Raw genomic sequence first — 20178 nt, 5'->3', positions numbered from 1 at the left:
TAATATAAAAGAAACGCTTCGACACCTTTTTGTGCAAAATCGGACTCGCGTCGCACCAAAAATGAAATCATGCTGCACTGTATCGCATATGTTTTATATAGATATTTACAGTTTTTACAGATTAGTTGTTACAGGTTTTATATGCAAGTGTAACCCATTTATGATACATGATTCAACTACATACTACATACATATAATACAACTGTAAGGGTCCGAAGACGATACAGCAAGTCAATTAGAGATCAGCGACATTCGTGATATAACACCTACAATATTTGAAAAAAAATTCTAGAATATTTTCTAATGTGGCAGGCGGTGATATCTTGGGGTGCATATGCCCCAGTATCTGTTAAAATGACGAGTTTTTCGGCGAATATATACACGTATATGTCTCTGAGAGAATTCTGCCAGAAACACTATGTCCGGGATACCGTGCAAGCTAGGGCGTTGTACCATCTTTTACAAAAGCCATAGCAATAAACTTTTATCCCATAAATCTACATACGGGTACCCCGCTCCATTTTAAATACGTTTGTGAATTGAAATATCAGTTATTCAGTGAGTTACTGCGCATGCGCGGACTCGCATTTTAGCCTGAGGAACAAATAGAAAATTCTAGAATATTTTCTAATGTGGCAGGCGGTGATATCCTGGGGTGCATATGCCCCAGTATCTGTTAAAATGACGAGTTTTTCGGCGAATATATACACGTAAATGTATCTGAGAGAATTCTGCCAGAAACACTATGTCCGGGGTACACTGCAAGCTAGGGCGTTGTACCATCTTTTACAAGAGCCTTAGCAATAAACTTTTATCCCATTAATCTTCACACGGGTACTCCCGCTCCATTTTAAATACGTTTGTGAATCCAAATATCTGTTATTTAGTGAGTTACTGCGCATGCGCGGACCCGCATTTTAGCCTGAGGAACAAATATAAAATTATAGAGTACTTTCTAATGTGGCAGGCAGTGATATCCTGGGTTGCATATTCCCCAGTATCTGTTAAAATGACGAGTTTTTCGGCGAATATATACACGTAAATGTATCTGAGAGAATTCTGCCAAAAACACTATGTGCGGGGTACCCTGCAAGCTAGGGCGTTGTAATATCTTTTACAAGAGCCATATACCAATAGACTTTTATCCCATTAATCTACACACGGGTACCCCCGCTCCATTTCAAATACGTTTGTGAATCTAAATATCAGTTATTTAGTGAGTTACTGCGCATGCGCGGACCAGTATTTTAACCTGAGGAACAAATATAAAATTCTAGAATATTTTTTAATGTGGCAGGCGGTGATATCCGGGGTTGCATATGCCTCAGTATCTCTTAAAATGACGAGTGTTTCGGCGAATATATACACCTATATATATGTCGCTAAATTGATTGGCCTGTAGCCGTCGCGTAAAACGATCGATGTATCAAGAACGTAAAAATCTCACGTAATTTTAAAATTTGTATTTTTGTCTCAAAATTTCGACCTAAAAGCTACTAGAGTAAACCCAGCTCTATACTTTTCACTGAGGACGAATATGTGCGTAATATTTGCGCAAATAACGCGTTGAATTATATTGGAACGCTGCAATATGTATGCAGTTTTGCTACCTAAGATAAGCGAGCGATAACATCTTGCTTAAAAAATACCCCGGATATATTATAATAATTATGGTTCATACGCGCTGCTAATATCCATTCACGTCCTCTCCTTTCTCTCCTTTTCTCTCTATCTATACATCGCGCGCTCTCTCTCTCTCTTTCTTTCTGATCATTTAAATATTGGTATCACCACTTTACGTGATCTGTAGCTATAGGTTATTATCCTCACACATTCAACAAGGTAGTTTCCATGTACAGCCTTGTTGCGACCGAGTGCTATGACCTATGAAGCCACGTAAATGCGTCACCTCGTGCATACTGCAGTAAATGTGCTCACATCTCGGCAAGTGTCTACAACATCTCGATAAACGCGTTAACACGATGCGCGGTCAATGCAGCAGGCAGCAGAGAAGACATGCAGAGCGAGACTATTAAAGACAATTATACCTTCATAGGGAATGGAGACAGTCACCCGCTCCGGGCTTCGGGCAATGAGGGCGACACTTAGATTTCCTTCTACTAGCCAGTCAGGAGCGACTGTAGCCTGAGCCGTGATGTTCTCAATCATATCGTCGGCATCTTCACTGATGAATAGCTGATAATGAGAGGCTTTAAAAGCCAAAAAAGATGCCCAAAAAATGTAATTGCATTATCTTCTCATTCATACTCATTGGTGGCTTTGCCATCCGAAGTTAATACTAGCTGTGCTTTTTATAACACGATAAAGTTGTTAAATTTGTTATTCTGATGTAATGTACTTGAACAGAACGATATATACCTTTAGTCAACGTGAGCGTTTTACTTAAAATTTTTCCATGAAGAGAAACACTAAAAAAGCTTTAATGGAATGCACGCAAATTACCTTGCCCCTGGTCAAGACTCCGTCCAGGAGCTGTCCACTCTAGCGTCACAGTTCTAGTCGTGATGTCTACGTCGGTGATGCGTAAGTCTGTGACGTCACCTGGTGGATAGTACTCGACACCTGCAGCCGAAACATAATTAGCTATACGTTACACATTGTCTTAAATACCATATATATGTGTGTGGTGTGGTGTGTGTGTGGTTGCTGTGTGTGTGTGTGAGTATGTGTGTGTGTGTGTGGGCGTGTTGTGGTTGCGTGCGTGGGCGTGAGAAATCGGAGTGTCGGAGAAGTCGTCGCTAGCCGTGTGGTTGTTGGTGTGCGTGCGTGCGTTGCGGTGCGTGCGGTCCGTGCGTGCGCGCGGCGACGCGTTCAGGGGGCTGTGTGGTGTGTGCGCGCATTTAAGAAATCCTGCGCCTTGCACGGATGGGTACCAAATTATCAATTCGCATTGATGACGAGAAGGCAAAAAAACCGATAACATTACTATAGTATATTTATGCTTAATAATTATAGTGGTATATATAATTAATACTGATACTATGAGCAAGTTATATTAGCGCACTACGAAGCTGCATATAACCGATATCTGAGAAAGTGGGAGAGTGGAAGCCTGAGCTCGTCGTGACTATCTCGCAGTTGTTGAACAAGCGCTGTTTCTGCGAATGATAGTGTATTCGATCGTGTTGGCTCATCGATGACGGCGTCGGTATCTATCTCGGAAGCGCATGATACAGTCTTGTCCTCTTCCACGCTGGTAAGTCTTGCTGGATCAGGCCGTCCGTGTTTCTCTAGTGCGGGCTTACACTGGCATGATGCATTTAGAACGTGAATATGTCTCTGGAGGGACCACACCGACAAAATCTGTACCCATGCACGTAAGGTAACCCGTGTTTTATACCACGCGCGTGACGTCTCGTTTAATAAGGAAAGCCCATTGGATCTTCTGTGCTGGGAAGACCTCTAGTGATGTTCACCATTGATAGAATCACGCACGACACTGAGCACGCAAAGGGTGTATGGTGACGTTAGTATATGACTATGTTATGCGTTGATATATATATCGATTAGTATAATATTATTATTATATATAGTATAATTCTCTCTCTCTCTTATGTTACATACATATTTTGTTTGTGTGTGGGCAATGGGATCGACCCCGTCAGCGTTATGATTTCTCCAGCTTCTGTGGTAGGATAATGTGTCGTGTCGTCGTCACGCTCGCGTAGGGGTGTGTGTGCCGCGGCCTGTGTCGTGTACAGGACAGTTTTGGTGTGGGTGCTGGTGGTGTAGTTGGAGACGAGGTTGTGTGGTAGTGTGAGGTGTGTGTGTGTGTGCACTCGCCTGCCGCACGAGAGTGGGTGCGGGGTGTGCGTGTGTGAGGTGGAGTGTGTGTATGTGTGTAGTGTAGTGGAAAATGTGAGGTGTGTGGTGTGTGTGGAGAGGGGGACAGAAGTGTGGTGTGTGCGGTGCGTGCGTGCGTGCTGTGCGTGGTGCATTTAGCGTTGAGTGTGTGGTGTGTGTGTGTGTCGTGTGTGCTCGTGGACGGGATGGAAGAGGAGTGTGTGTGGGACGAGTTGTGTCGTCGGTGTGTGTGTGTGTGTGTGTGTGTGTGCGTGCGTGCGTGTGTGAGCGTGTACGTGTGTGTATGTGCGTGCGTGTATGTATATGTACATAGCAGCACAGAGCGTTCGCATCAGGCAATATTTATTTTATTACTAGTATATAATTCGCATCGTACCTTTGCGCTGTACCGACCGTTTGCTGTAAACCCTGTGAAGTATGACGAATACACTCCATCGTCTTTGCTAGCATCCGCTCCTAAAAGATAAGAACGAAAATATTACAAAGTATATCGATATAACAAATGATATAAAAATAATAGACGATGCGTACACCCGAATTTCACAGCTGAAGTGAGAATTAAGAGAATTTCAACAATCTTGCTACGCGCATGCTTATTATAATGCATATCGTTCAATATGAGACTGTATTAACATAATGACAAATGCATGCATTTTGCTAACTCTGTAACAATAAATCTACAACTAAATAACAAATAAGGCAACCTGTTCCATCATCGGTAAGCGTAAGAGTATACGCCTCAGAGGTATTGCCAGGCAGGTCAACAAAGGCGAAGACATCAGCGTATAAGATCGGGCTATAACCTGTGCAGATGGAGATTACATATAGTCAAATTATGATAACGTCGTTAATAATGATACATATATATCTAATCAGGGGTTAATAATGACAAATGACATTATTATTTGTCATTATTAACACATTTGTCATTATTGTCAAATATGTCAAATATTAACATATTTGTAATAAAACACATTTGTCATTATTAACCCCTGATATAATATATATTATCAGGAGTTAATAAACTCTTGATATTATGTATGTATATAAATACATATATCAAAATAAGTATAATATCTATATATAATTCTAGACGTAGACCGACTGAGAGATTGAATCGGCGGCGAGAGAGCGAGAGTAAGGGAGCAGATAAGAGAGGAAGGGAGAGGAAGCCGGGAAGAACAATTACGCACATAGTGTCGACATATGTGTATGAAACCCTGATCACACGCAACATAATTAATGATAGCGATATTCACCGCACAAAGAGCATCGTACGTTTTTACTTTGTAGCTCAACGAAATCGCAATCGATACACGCGCACACGTGCACGCGAACACGCGGAAATACACACACACGCAAGCACACGACGATACACGCATATAGCTATCGAAATTTTTTTGATCATATCAGAGGCCATATCGCACCGATTGAACCTACCTTTCGAGAGTGTAGTAAACAGAATCTGTTGCTGAGTTGGGTATAGTTCTTCATAGAGCCAGCTGGAGTCGGCGGTGATTGGACGAGTGCCGGCCACCGCTGAACTAGACGTCACAGTGACTGTGACATTGACACTATCTTCTTGGTTGTTACGAACGCGGAGTGTATACTCCCCGGGCTATGCATGGAAATAAAGTTAACATAATATGAGCCTATTTCATCTACAGCAATTTTAAGATGCAAGGACATAGCCGCGCTACCATATAATACCGTGTATAGGTAACGACACGCATACAAATATATAGGTATTGTATAAATATACACAATATATCCACACACGGATATAATACGAATATGTTTATGACGATCATATTTTCGTACCGTGGCGGTGCCTTTGACTCTAATGTAGATCGATGAAAAGTCCACATCCACCTCATATGCCGCCGAGTTGCTATTGTACACGTGTCCCTGAGGATCCGTGAGTGTTACTGGGGTTGCGACTTGCGCGTTTCCGTCGAATGTTACCGTAAACTGCGTGTTTTCGCCGACCGTTGAGTCGATGAATATAGATTTGAGCACGGATTCGTTGCTGTCGACCAGGTCGCCGCTGCTAAACAGTTGCGCAGGAAAATCGCGTTTACCTGGAAATGAAACAATCCATGAACGGTATTCGACGGCGGCGGGGAAGAAACCTATAACCCACTCGAACAAAATTGGTCACGATGTGATGGAATGACGGCGTGTCAATAAATAAATATTGACTGATCGCGTGCGCGGTGCTTTTCTTCACCGATAAAATTGCTAGACAATTCTGCGTGCAGAATATACGCATTGAAAAAAAGAACGCAGCGGAGCCGGTGAAGTATTCTCTATGAACGACGGTGAACGACGGAAAGGGGGGGAAAATGCATTCGTCATCTTTACAAATTAACATGCCTGCTGGGTTGTGTGTGCAACGACACTCTCGGAAGTTCGATAAATAATATGTATACACTTACTAGCTTCACGCTTTCCAATTTCCATGAAAGCGTCGTTCAGTGCGTTAGAGGGCGCGTCGGTCGGGTAGTAGAACATAGAACCACTTGTAGCTTCGGCTAATTCTTCTAACTTTAAGGAACCATCCTTGCCAATCGCAATCGAATCTATCGTAATACCGAAATCGGTAACCTGCGTGCAACGTAAACAGTTGGAATACACACAGATTTACAGAGAACGCAACATTTTCCTAAGACCAAACTTACGGATGGAGCAAGCAATTTAATCTATACAGGGTGGCAAGTACAATGCAGGGGGGGGGGTACAATAAAGGGGTAGGTTGGTCTATAGGAGACACCGAATATTTTACGCTTAACACCGAGCAAGTGTACGCTACTTGCTTACAACAAGGTAGGTGTTGTAGTTACACCTGAGCGTAGTCACAGCTGGCGGGCAGCCGTTACTGTGTGTCGCGTAGGATTCCTAGATCAGATGCAAGCACGCAGCTGCTGTAGTGCGAGAGTGTGAGGCCAGGGCCGTAGGCTGAACAAATTCCTAAGGGGGGTGAGGCGGATCCAGGATTTCAAGGAGGGGTGAGAAACAGGTGGGGGTCTGGGGGTCTTCCCACAAATTTTTTTGAAAATGTAGATCGCAGGAGATAGTATTTGAGGCACTTTTGAGTACATGTACAGCCTTCATTCTGACTACAACTATTCTCTTTTAGTAGAACAATTTATTTTTGTAATTTTGCTCCAAAATCTAGGGGGCAGCTGCCCCCTTGCCCCCCCCCCCTGCAGGCTACGGCCCTGCTCAGGCGCATGTTGCCTTGCTGTTGACAGGTTTGCAACGTAAGACGCGTCGTCAATATTCCGGACACGTGAGACGCATGCCAGCTTCCAGGTGAAACACGGCCAGTCTACATTACTTAAAGGTTTACTTAACGTTTGACGACGTGCTAGTATCACGTAACCTCTGTATATGCGCGCGTCGTCGCTGTAATGAAACACTGTGCTAGTAGCGAGTTATTCTGCAATCGCAGGTGATGTGTCGCGTGGCATTACTAGTTTGACAGATACTGAGGTCGCGAGGTCATGCAGTGACGCGCGTGTGTGCCGCATGTGTGCGTGCGCGCGTGTGCTGCGCGCGCATGTGTGCGTGTGCGCGTGTGCTGCGCGCGCATGTCGTGCGTGTGCGCGCGGGCGTATGCGTATGCACGCGCGCACGCGCGCGCTTGCGTGTGTGTGTGGGGGGGGGGCGGGGATTCTGCACAACAAACTTTAACCCTTTAAATCTTTCAATACTCACATTAAGTTTGATATCACTTATCAAAGGCGGCGCGTTTTCCTCGCCATCGCTTACGACGACAAGATTCCCGCCGTCTGCTGAGATCGATTGTCCATCGATCGACGATAGAACGTCTATGCCAAGCTGAATTCCTGTGAACAGATATGAGTTATGTCAGCGTATTTACTCACGCGCAATCATGCGAGATAACATCACGATGTCCAACTATAGTAATTAAACCATTCACTACAGGAATTAGGTACATACACATATGGCACCGCATCACACACGTGCTCCGACTACGCGGGTATGCAGGCGCCTGTACGTTTGACGAGTATATATAACTAATAATTTCCCAGCGTGCTTGGTTAAGCTGACCTCGCTCCTCAGGCACATCTCGCCCAATCTACAGGCAGAACGTGTATGTGCACGCACGCGTGTATGTGCGCGCATGCGTATACGTGCACGTACGCGTGTACGCGCGCGCATGATTGTGTCTACGTGCGTGCGCTCATGCGTGTTATTATATTTCTATATCATAATTTGTTCTAGATATGATCTAAGTGTGCATGATGCTGATCACCCAATAGTGTGGCAATTTCGGGCATCTTAAACCAATAAACAGCGGAATACATAGCAGACAGACAGACAGACAGACAGACAGACAGACAGACAGACAAACAGCCAGACAGACAGACAGAGTTGATTCTTGTAGCAGTATAGATTAGTAGCAGTATATAGCATTATATTTAGGAAAATGTTATTTATACTATAAGCGCAATGTCTGTTTCCGGGTGCCGGATGTCCTCCTAGACTACAAGACCGATTACAACCATACGTAGAATGGACACTGAGCGCGTACCCGGCCTGGATTTAAGCTAAAGGAATTTTTTATTTCCGACGAAAAAATCTACAGAAACACGGAAAACAGAATTAGCCAATCAGGTAACACGTTGTTTCCGCCAACCGGCTAACACCGGTCTGTTGTCATAGTGACAACGTGGCTTGGGTACCACCACTTACTAACACTAACTACACAGAGAAAGTGGAAGACAAACATCGTCCGTCTACTGCATGAAATGTTTCGCAACCTACAATATTTACGTCTAGGTTACGGCGGTGATTAATTATGTTACGTTTACGTTTTTCCTTAAACGCATACACTAGTACATGCTAACTGTAGAGTAACGCGTCCGTGCAGTCCCAAGTACACGAACGCATCACGAAAACACTGGAGCTTCTGCTAAGCCTTATCGAAGACTTTGATATAGTAGAAGCTATAATGAGACACCTTTTCCAATACTCGTCGCTCCGTTGGCTTCCTTTGGTATAGCATCGAGAAGATGCTGCCGGCTATCATCTGTGATGAGGACGAGGTCGGAGAGAACATATGCTGTACCGATGGCTTCCGTCGATGGGCCGTACGTCCCGTTGAACACGACGATGCCCACGTACTCCCCTTCCCGCGCGATTTCCATCAGATAGTTACGACATGCCTGCGTTAAACAGATAAATCCATTATCGTAGATCAACGGTTCTTAACCAGTCCTGGGGGTCGTTTGGGGGGTTTTCGGGGGTCATAAAGGTGTCATAAATGAAACAAATCCATTTAAATTCTATATAGATCGGGCTGGTTTAAAAAGAAGAAGTTTGTTTCGGGGGTCACGGTACTGACTAAGAATGTCTGATGGGGTTGTGGGTCCAAAAAGGTTCAGAACCACTGTAGTAGATGATGTACATAGGCCGGTGTGCGCGCCATCAACTCTAGGGCATACTATAAAGTGATTTGTTTCCCATAGGCTAACGATTTCCAGAATTGCCAAACGAAAATGTAGTAGTTATTTTGCGGCCACCATTATTTTCCAAATGCAAGATATATTACACAGAAAATATTGAAATGACAACAACTGGATGAATGAAAGACATAATTATGAACTTATATATATATATATATATTATATATATATATATATATATACTTGTGAAGAAATATTTTTTATTACAATTGGTTCATATTATGGTTTATGGTCGTCCTTGTTATTTCAATCTTCATATTCTCTCTGCTTTAAACCAACTCGCGCCTGCAATGAGCAATCGTTAGATATTTCTTTCATCCATAATATATACCTGTCTTAGTTTAGCAACTATTCGCACCATCCTTGTTAATGAAGGGGAGCATGCTTGCTGATACGTCCAACACGAGCACGGTCCGCCGAGGTTTAGCACGCAGCAAAGTGAACTTGGGAACTGTTGATGCGATCTCGCGCGGTGGGTTGGCCTCATTGGCAAAATCCTCGTGTTTCCTCATCACCTGGAGCATAAATCCCAACATTCTACTTAGTATCTTCTAGGGGCTTAAACCAGGAAAATATATAGAAAACATAAATTATCTGTTTAAGTCTCAGGAATGCTTGCTCGAAAATGCGATAGTGTCTGATTACATTAGTATTAAAAGGCATGTATATCACTATGATGATATCCCAATGAGATATTTTAGATATTAGGCAAACGTATTAATTCAGCAAATTAACAGTAGTATGAGTGCAGGTAGGACAATAAATAACATGCCCGATGCTGTCACTACCTGCACCGACATACGCGGGTGATGATCCCTAAACTTCTAAGCTGACAAAAGAACGCGGTGTTAAGAGTACAAAGCTTAACCTCCCAGACCTCGGTTGGCTCGGGAATTAAACGGTCAACTCTTCTGTGTTTAATATTGGTTTGGCTCATTCTGTTTTCATTCGTGGGAGTGCTAAATATCTTGTTAGATTTTTTCAGTCCGGATATATGTCATATTTCTTTTAGCCTGTAATCCTCTAGGAACATTCAAGAGTGTGGTACTGATCGCGTCTCGCAAGTTCATCACTGTCACAAAACCCATCAATCTAAAAATCAAATCCACAACAAACTTTTAACTTCATAACACCACTATATATATATATATATATATTATATAATATTAATATATATATATATACATATATATACATGTACATATATACTTTAAATTATATAATGTCAAGTACATTAATATAGAGATGAAGGTACGAAAGAATTCAGGACGTATTTTCGTATTCCCGTCTTTCTTAGTTATTAAACCTGTGAAAAATGTTTCCATTTAGGTTGCGCTGAACTAAAACCCTTGCCAAGTGGATGCTTCCTACAAAGTAAATGTGTGCTTAGATAGAGCGACACAAATATTTTCATGCAGAATACACGTGGAACGTAATCGATATGCCATCGGCTTCTTTATCAGTCGATATATATCATAGAATATGCAGTGCTTCGTGCATTACCGCTCAAAGTGACGTGGAAGCACAATATCTTTCCCCCGTACATACCTGAGTAAGATATTGTCTATACATGAGGGACCCAGCGGGCTTGCCACCGTCTTCATCCTGCCACACGCAATACGACGGCGGTCGATTCCCGATGACGTGACACTTACCCCCAGTGATCAGATTCACTAACCTTCCTGCGCGGAAACGAAAAATTACGTGCGTCAACCATAGAACCGTGCGTCAACCGATAGATATTGCGCTGAAGTTATCGATGTCTTCCGCTAGGTGGCAGCGCAAGCCAATCATAAAATTGCCAACGTGGGAGATGTCCTGTGACAATTCTGACGGAGCCGAAGCGAAGTCGTTTTATCTAGAAAGTAGCCGTGCACGGATATTGTTCTCGGCAGTTACCGTGGGCAGTATGCCGTTGGCTACTGAATATGTAGTAGTATTTCTAAATGTAATCTCGTAAGGAAACCGCCTCCCTTACGCCCCCACGCTAGCTAGCTACAACACTGTATAACATAATATATTTGGGATGAAGATACAATAGAACAAGTAAGCTCTTTAACACATTACCAATGCATGATGTCCAATTTGCAGGTTTGTGAGAATAGTTTAACTTTGCTACTAGGTGCATGTAATATTAATTAAAATTTAAAACCAGCCAAAGTACCATTGCGTATATCGGTAATAATTAAGCACCGTAAATCAGACTGTCGATGGAATGAAAGCTTGCATGGTGTATATGACGCATTGCACGAACATTCCCTAAAATAAGCAAACATCACCAGAACCATATGTTTCGCACACCGCACACGGATTGGAGAATACATGAGTAACACGTCTTTAGCATATTCTTGCAATCTTCCCGTTTTCGGTAGACCCACGAACCTTTTATAGCCGCCGAGCATCGATTTCCGGTGAAGTCTCCTCCTTTGGAAGCATATACGCGAGGGCTATTTTTCCCTCCTGGATACTCATCGTACACACCCCACCGTAGATGCGCCCACTCATGTACAATCACCTAAGTACAAAAATAAAGTGTTTAATCGTTGATACTAGGATTGCTAGTGAACGTGAAAGCATGCATTTGGAGACAATGATAATCGTCTACGGAGAGAAACCATTTCCAATGTTATTTATGGATTATGGACATATAAGCCGCGTTCACACGTAGCAAGAAATTCGGTATTTAGCGTTCACACGAGGCAAAATGCGCAGTCCAAGAAATACGGTATCTAAACAGATCCGGTATTTGATGTAAATACGCGGCATCCCAGACCCCGAATAATTTGCCGTACTGGAGAAATAACGATCTCTTGGACGCGCCATTTCCCTCATGTTGACGCCCTAATACTGGATTTTCTAAAGCGGCGTATTTATAGACTGGTCCGCGCTCGACAGTTAGTGTAAGCGGCGAGTGGAACTGTCGAGCGGGCGACCAAGTCTACGTATTTTATCGGTGTCTCCCGTTTGCCAATTTTTGCGCCACTTCGCCATTTCCCATTTCGCATTTTCCCATTTTCGCCAGTTTCCCATATTCGCAGCCATTTTCCCACTTCGCCTTTTCCCATTTCGCCCATTTTCCGATATTCGCGACATTTTCCCATTTCGGCCATTTTCCCACTTCGGCCAGTTTTTCCCATTTCGCCCAATATTTTATGTTGCTTCACCCCCTGCACTAGAAATTGATCCTTCCATTCTTAAAAAAAGAGTCATTCTAGGGTTAGGTTAGGGTTTGGGTTAGGGTAGGCTAGGGTTAGGTTAGGTTAGGTTAGGGATAGGATAGGGTTAGGGTTAGGTTAGGGTGCCTGTACATGATCCATAATGTTTTGATATGTACAATTTCGCCTACTTGTTCTTCAAATAAATAGTTGACTCCATATCTAAAGATTCGTTTACAATTTATTCATTACAGAGGCCTACATTTTAACCCACATCGAACAAGGGGGTGGTCGGGGAGATAGACGAAATGGCGGAATGGGAAACTGGCGAAACGGGAAACTGGCGAATGGGAAACTGGCGAAGTGGGAAACTGGCGAAATGGGAAAGATGCGAAGTGGGAAATGGCGAAATTGGAAATGGCGAAATGGGAAATGACGAAATGGGAAATTTTAATGTCGAAATGGGAAATGGCGAGTGGGAAATGGCGAAACGGGAATAAACCATTTTATCGGCAGTTGGTGCGGCATGGGCATGTTTTCATTTCGGCATTGTTCGCTTGATTGTTTAAAGCAGCTCGCAGCTCGCAAATACCGTATTTTTGGATCCGTGAATCAGCGTGTGAACGCTCGGCCGCGTATTTGTCTCAGATTCGGTATTTCGCAAATACCGTATTTCATAAATACGAAGTCTCGTGCGAACGAGGCTATAGTTACAATGGATAAAAAATGGGCACAGGTGCAACTATATTTTCCAATAAATCCTGGAATATGAATCCTGTGTATCGTAATTTTACCATTTAACTATCGTATATATGGATTACACGGTAGCTTTATAATTGTGATAAGCGTTAACACCAATAATTGCTGCGTTACAGTAAAAACCCGCGTATAAGAACCTGTATTTTTCCAGGTTAGCCTAAAAAGGTTCTTATATAATTGGTGTGTACTGGAAAATTAGGCTATTTACGTTCTTAAATAAGTTCTTGTTTTTTTAAGAAAAAAAGGTGCTTGTGGCTGGTAGAATATTGGTGCGGTCCATTGTTTATACAAAATATTCATATAATTATGTCTAAATGACTGCAATCTCAGGGGTCGAAATTAGCGGTATCCCGATATCCGCAACATAGTAGATTCTTGTGTTGGATACCAGATTTCAATGCTTGGTATCCCGCCGGGATATTAAAAAAAAATCGTCAAAATCGGGATAGTGGTTGTTGAGTTATCAACTTTATACGGCAGCGCATCTGAGCGAGTGCGCGTAGAGCGAGTGCGCGCGATCTGAGCGGGCTCAGGCACCCTTACTATGCCACACTAGCGTTATACAGCAGGCATAGCATATTTGCAAGCGCAAGCGTAAAGCGTGGCCGATGTTGATAATAAATGTGATGTGTATACATTGTATCAAGCGAACCAGACAATGCGTCGAGACAATACGTCTGCAGTGTACTTATCTGCGCATATCTGTGAATCTGTTTTCATGTTTTAATAATATAATAATATATTATAATTACATAATATTACATAATAATTATTAATAATTATATAATAAGTATATAATATTATATAATAAGTATATAATAATTACATTACATATTAATAATTTTCAAACGCTATTCAAGTGCTATAATTTTCAAATGTTTCAGCGCGGAATCACATTCCGCGCCGAGTAAGCCGCGTATTTCAGTACGGTACTGAATAAGCCGCGTATATTTTTACCATGTGAACGCTCAAGTACGGTACTAAAATCCTCGTGTGAACGCAGCTATTATTGCATATTTCAAGATTTTGGATATAAACATTGTTGAAATTACTATCCAAAAAATGGGATACCAGATCTTCGGGGGGGGGGGATACCAGATTTCAATACCTGGTACCACGAATAGATACCATAATAAAAATCGAATTTCGACTCCTGAATCTAGACAAATACAAACCCTATTCTACGTTCTTATTTTTTTATGCCCTTTATACCTAATAGAGGTATATAGACCACCAAGAACTTGTTTTAGTTGATTTATGAATTTTAAAGTGATAACTCAATTTTATCAAATAAGAACCTGTTTCAAATTTTAGGCTACAACAGGTTCTTATGTCAAAGAAGTCTAAATGGAAAATCTTAGCCTAACAGGTTCTTAATCACTAGGTTCTTATACGCGGGTTTTTACTGTATTTACGAATGCAAGTTAAGAAGATACCGACAAACAATAGTGAGTTTTCCTGTTAAATACATCCTAACGATTATTTCCCGAATACGAATAGAGATTCAAAGGATCGTGAATGACGTGGGCAAGTAGAAATGCAAGATGTGCGAGACAGTCAAGGAAATAACAGTACACTTCAACCACAGGTTTACCTTAGCGTGTGGTCCTAACACCATGCTGTCGTTCATTAGGTAGTGTGGATTTAACAGCATGTAATCGCCTTGCTTGCCGCAAGGATTCGGATTGTAAACAAACGGTTGGAACATTTCGATGTCAGGATAGTCGACCCTGATGTCCGCAGTTGCCATGGTTTCCGTCGACGCCGGGAGGTATTCTGGCTGATCGCTCCACGTCTTCGGAACGAGAATGCTGATGTCTTCAAAGTACGCGCGTTTCCTGCGACACGAAAGGAGAGAAGCGACGATTTACTGCTGCGCGAATCAAACGAATCTGTCGTGACTCATCTCTAAACGAAGTCACGCATGAATACGTTAACGATCGACCCCTTGCGTGCGTGCGTAGCTGTAGTGTTATGCACCGCCATGTGCACAGATGCACGCCCACTATAACCACCTAAACGCCTGGGACTCAAGAGTATGATAATAATCCCCAGAGTTTATTATCTTAATCTTGGTGGGACTGCCGCTTTCACTAATTAGTTCTAATGTTTAAAGCCCTTCATGTTTACGTAACACATTTCTCGTGCGTAAGTGAGATGATTCTGTGCAGCGGCCTAATTAAGAGATCCGACTACTGCTAGCGTAGCTTTTAATAGTTGTGATAAATACGGCGTGGAAACTGTCATCGTAGCAATTAGGCAAATAACGATGCCGTATATTTACGCACACACGCACACACGCACACGCATATATATATATATATGAAAGGGCGGCGCCACTTTTTTAAAAATCGTGGGGGGGGACATTTGATATGATGTCCCCCCTCTGAAAATTCGGGGGGGGGACATGTCTCCCTGTCCACCCTGGATTTGCGCCCCTGCTACCTATGAGTTGATGGTTACACATGCATTACTGAAACCTTGAAATATAATATTCACTTCCAACTCCAACTAGAAACATATGTCCTACAGCATGAACCCTGTAGATACCAAACTAACATTATTTGTATTGTTTTATTTGTACACCGTTTCAGGTGGCCCATGGCACCCGGGCCACCGTTAAAGTCGACCCCTGGTATGCGCTATATGCATGCCAGGCTAGGCTAAGTACTAAGTTAGGCTCTGCGTGCTGCGCGTACTTAAGCCGTGCGTACGCGTGCGTAGTGCAGTAGTGCCGCCCCTGATATGTATAAGTATATACATATATACTTAAAAAAAAAAAAAAAAAATTAAACCATTTATCAACAGCTGACGTTTCAAATTGTACCATGATTAACTATTGTATTTTCCACAACTGATGAGTCCTATAGTTTTGTTTCCTTGCTTAAAAAATTAACATCTGGTATTTCATTCGGAAGGTCCAATGTATGGGAGGAAGGCGTGCCTGTGTAATGAAGCTAATTCAGCCATAGATAGATACTTATTTATAAAAATTTACACCGGCAGATTCGGTGACATGGACATGCCTCGGGCGACTAATCACTCATTCGCCTCATTAGTGCCAAGGCAGTGGGACAGTGGTCACTCTCCCCCCCCCTTCTATCGAAAGTATAGAAAGACATCCAGGTTAGGTGGACGAAACGCGTGCCATACTTAAGTCACGTGGTTCGGCCAAAGTTGTATAAAAAGGCCCGCTTTAGAACAGAAAGTCAGAGTCACCATCGCTAGTATGTGAGTATGGTTTGATTTGCATTGACTTGTTGTTTTGCGCTGTATTCGTGTGTTAAACTACGTTGAGACTGTGTAAACTATCTTGAGAGTTTGTTTATGTGTTGTGTGTTCCTTGCTTAGTTAAGGCAACGAAATTGTACGCGCCATCGCCCCTAGAGGGATTATAACAATTGTGGATTGCTTGGTAAAGGAGTAAATAGAACTAGTGTTGTACGTTACATCTTGTTTCTGTCATATGATACGTTATTCACTCTTGCTCTATTAATCGTGCTATCTAATGGTAACATTCTACACGCGCCACAAGTACGAACCTGTCCACTATACGTTTACAATCACCACATTACAACTGCATCGGAAAGGGGTAATGCGGAATAAATATGCTACCTCGTTTTCCCTAACCTTTTTACAGGCAAAACTAAAATCCTTTGTCGCCTAATTTTTGTCGCTAGGTTTTTGTGAGCTAATTGGAGCCGAAATAAGTTTCCAAGCGCGCGTTTATTCGTGAAATATGTTTTTGTCTGCTACTGTACGTATTGGAAACATGTTGAAACAATGAATACATGTAATTGCAATAATGCTGTACAACCCTGTAGCTGATTCAATTTATATAGCATTTCATTCGTAGTTCTATGATGATGAAAATTTGCATCGTCGTCCTAAATATTGGCGCCGCTGGTGAAATACTTGAAAATTATGAACAACACACATTCCCTAGTGATTACATATAGTAATTACTCTGAAAGGCAACATCAACATACGCATACGTATATATAAACACAACTACTCGCTTGCAAGGGCTACGAGACTCGAAATTTTAGGCGTACAGCGGGCCAACAAAACACATAGAAAACAAACGTGCGCAATGTCCTTCAGCTGCATCTATAATTGACCAGTTTTGAACTTTAAGAAAAACTCGCTAGAGGAGCGGCGTTAGCCTTAGTCACAGCATCGCCGTCCTTAGCTCTAGTACCCGCTTACAGCGGCAGTCAATGTAAGCGGGCTATAGTACTAGAGCTACGCCGCCCTAAGCTCTCACCACACCACGCCGCCCACTATTCACATATCATCGTAATCGTCTCTCCAGCTGAGTCAAGCGCGTTCAGCATACTAGGGGGCGAGCTCGACCCTCATTGATACACCCCTGATGCGTATACGACATCGGAATGTCGTCTGTTTCTACACACGCGTACGCACGCACGCACGCACGCGGACCAGACGTTGACGCTGCGCAGTTGCTCGTACGAATGTTGCCGCCCCGGAACAAAGATTTCTTTCGATCGTGTACCGAATTACTGATCGAAATTGCCCTCCCAGAAGCGCGGGAGCATTTGCGCTGCCCATGATGAATAATGAGCAGATCGGTAGCCGTGATGCGTAACACGAGTGCACGCGTAATGGGCGCGTGTGTCTGTGCACGCGTGCGCGTGTCTGCCTGTGCGTGCGCGCTGAAAGAGAGAACAGCAGAGATAGAGAGAGAGAGAGAGAGAGAGAGAGAGAGAGAGAGAGAGAGAGAGAGAGAGAGAGAGAGAGAGAGAGAGAGAGAAGAAGAGAGAGAGAGAGAGAGAGAGAGAGAGAGAGAGAGAGAGAGAGAGAGAGAGAGAGAGAGAGAGAGAGAGAGAGAGAGAGAGAGAGAGAGAGAGAGAGAGTGGGGGAGGTTTTTTTAGTATGATTTAAGAGCGACCGCGGCCTGCACGTGCGGCGTTTTAATATGGATTACAGCAGGAGCTGGAGTCTGCGGCTGCAGCGCCGGACTCCTCCTTCTCCTCCTCCTCCTCCTCATCCTTCTCCTCCTCCTCCTCCTCCTCATCCTTCTCATTTCCCTCCTCCTCCTTCCCCTCCTCCTCCTCGCCTCCTCCTTCCTCCTCCTCCTCCTCCTGCCTTCTCGCTCCTCCTCCTCCTGCCCAGCCACTAGTCCGCCTTCGCCGAACGAGCGTCTGCTTCTCGCATCGTTCACCGGACTCCTGGCAAACGATTTCTGCCCGAAATCTGCGTTTCGTGCTTCCCTACCTCTGCGAAACCGCTTGCAATCCGCATTCAAACTAATGTCGCACCAGACGCTTTGAAGCGTAAACATCTACCATATCCCATCTGCCCATCACATCGCGGCTACGCACACAGAGATGCCACGGCGACGGAGCTCGTGAATCGATCTCTGTTTTATATTGCGATTACTTCTGGGACATGAACGCGCGATCACGCTTGCAAAGCAACGCCAATTGCTTTTGAGATTCACCAGCAGAGATGATCGAGGCATCAGGGATGACCCACTCCCACGATATTTGTCCATCAGAGTGGGATGCAGAGTGATGCGAATGACAACCCTACTGGAAATATCAGGCCCGTTTAAATGGAGAGCCTTTGATGCTCTCCGACATTGCCTTTCTCGTTATGAGGAGGAGTGGATACAAATTGGCCCACTGCGTCGTTGTTCTAACGAGGTAGCCCAGACATTAACTGCTAGATAACTAACCACGCACCGCGATATAATAATAGCAGGAGTAAGATAATATAGGATATATTAAGATAATATCCTATGTTATCCTATTATCCTATAGATAATATCCTATATTATCTTACTCCTGATAATAGTACACACCGTGTTACAGCCGCTAGGGACGGTATACGGTTTCCATTGCCGAGTCAACGCGACTATTAACGTATCGTAGCCATGACGATGACTTTGATAATTACGAGAGTATATACTACCTTGTGGCTGTGTACAAGAACCTCGATGCGTCCGTAAGGCTGTCCTTAATTCGAGCGATGATCTCCTCGCTTTCTTCCACGCTCTCGTCCACGGCGACCTGCAGGTTTTTGTAGCCGTTGTGCTGCAGGTAGACCAACGATCGCGATGCGGCCATTCCGCTTGGCAAGATCGTAGAGAACACCAATAAAAGCATGTACAGTCGTAGTCCTGATATCACAGAAGTTAGCTGCCGTTGCCACACAGTCGGGCGTGCCACCGATGTACGAGTACTGAAAGACATTGTGTACGCTGTCACTGCTCCTCGAATCTCTGCGGGTATAATACGCGCACAGATGTCTGTTCACTCTAGTATATTGCCACTCGCGTTCAACCCTTGTACTGCGGCCGACGTTAGACCGTCTGTATGCTACACTTGTTAGCGTTCGCGATCCAAAAAACACACGCGTATTTCACGGTACACCGCGCGACGCAACTCGTACATGCAAATATCACCGTCTGATTTTATACGTGCACTTTAACGCGAAGAAAACGCAGCGGCGGCGGCGGCGGCGGCGGCGGCGGCGGCGACGAGGGCGTCTAACAAGGAGAGCGATCGATAGCGGCCAGCCGGTTTCTAGGCTGAATCATCGGCGATGACGCTACTCGAATTCTGTGTCACCCGCTCCCACCATTACACACACATACACACACACACCACTCTCTCTCGCTCACGCGCTCTCTCCCATTCTCGCGCTATACCTATGTCAACAATGCGCCCGCGGCTACGGGCCGGTTTCAGCGCATATTATTAATGGAGTTTCCGCGTGCTGCAGTTATAGTTAGACGGAACCAGGGGGCGGCCGTGGTACAAGCCGGTTTCGGAGCAAGGTGTAATGCTTACTACCGTGACGTTGCCGTACGAGCAAATAATAAATATTAGGATAAGATACGGCATCTAGCTGCTAGGAAATGACATAGGACACCGTATAAGGTATCATTCACCAACGTGCGCTTGCTTTACATTCTC

The 20178-nt window shown here is 43.8% G+C and overlaps 2 protein-coding genes across 2 annotated transcripts in view; both read right to left on the bottom strand.

The window, feature by feature from the left end:
• LOC106805806 (calcium-activated chloride channel regulator 4-like) overlaps positions 1-9830 on the bottom strand; it is an 18957-nt gene extending 9127 nt beyond the window's left edge. The window contains exons 1-10 of the mRNA XM_014807546.1: positions 9652-9830; positions 8816-9020; positions 7546-7676; positions 6264-6432; positions 5647-5906; positions 5266-5443; positions 4530-4628; positions 4202-4281; positions 2464-2583; positions 2049-2210 (exon numbers count right to left, since the gene is read on the bottom strand). Coding sequence (XP_014663032.1) covers positions 2530-2583; positions 4202-4281; positions 4530-4628; positions 5266-5443; positions 5647-5906; positions 6264-6432; positions 7546-7676; positions 8816-9020; positions 9652-9807 — 1332 coding nt within the window. The 5' untranslated portion in view covers positions 9808-9830 and the 3' untranslated portion in view covers positions 2049-2210; positions 2464-2529. The remainder of the gene's footprint in view (positions 1-2048; positions 2211-2463; positions 2584-4201; positions 4282-4529; positions 4629-5265; positions 5444-5646; positions 5907-6263; positions 6433-7545; positions 7677-8815; positions 9021-9651) is intronic.
• Positions 9831-10343: 513 nt separating this feature from the next.
• LOC106805783 (calcium-activated chloride channel regulator 1-like) lies at positions 10344-19714 on the bottom strand. The gene is made up of 5 exons (XM_014807507.1): positions 19172-19714; positions 14829-15072; positions 11703-11835; positions 10869-11002; positions 10344-10412 (listed from the first exon to the last, which is right to left on the bottom strand). The coding sequence occupies exons 1-5, from the start codon at positions 19450-19452 to the stop codon at positions 10344-10346; spliced, it is 861 nt and encodes a 286-aa protein (XP_014662993.1). The 5' UTR covers positions 19453-19714.
• Between the last annotated feature and the right edge of the window lie 464 nt (positions 19715-20178).

This window comes from Priapulus caudatus, unplaced genomic scaffold (assembly GCF_000485595.1).
Source record: "Priapulus caudatus unplaced genomic scaffold, Priapulus_caudatus-5.0.1 Scaffold127, whole genome shotgun sequence".
Lineage (NCBI taxonomy): Eukaryota > Metazoa > Priapulida > Priapulimorpha > Priapulimorphida > Priapulidae > Priapulus > Priapulus caudatus.
Note: the sequence above shows the minus strand (reverse complement) of the source record. Positions and strands in the feature narration are given on the sequence as shown.

Bases quoted from the DNA above. Each gene is read 5' to 3' on its own strand.
- LOC106805783 (XM_014807507.1), bottom strand. From the start codon at position 19,452: ATGTCTTTCAGTACTCGTACATCGGTGGCACGCCCGACTGTGTGGCAA. The intron at 15,073-19,171 runs GTAGTATATACT...TTCGTGTCGCAG, and splicing joins TTCTTGTACACAGCCACAAG to GAAACGCGCGTACTTTGAAG. The intron at 10,413-10,868 runs GTATGTACGGGG...TTTGATTTTTAG, and splicing joins ATAGACAATATCTTACTCAG to ATTGATGGGTTTTGTGACAG.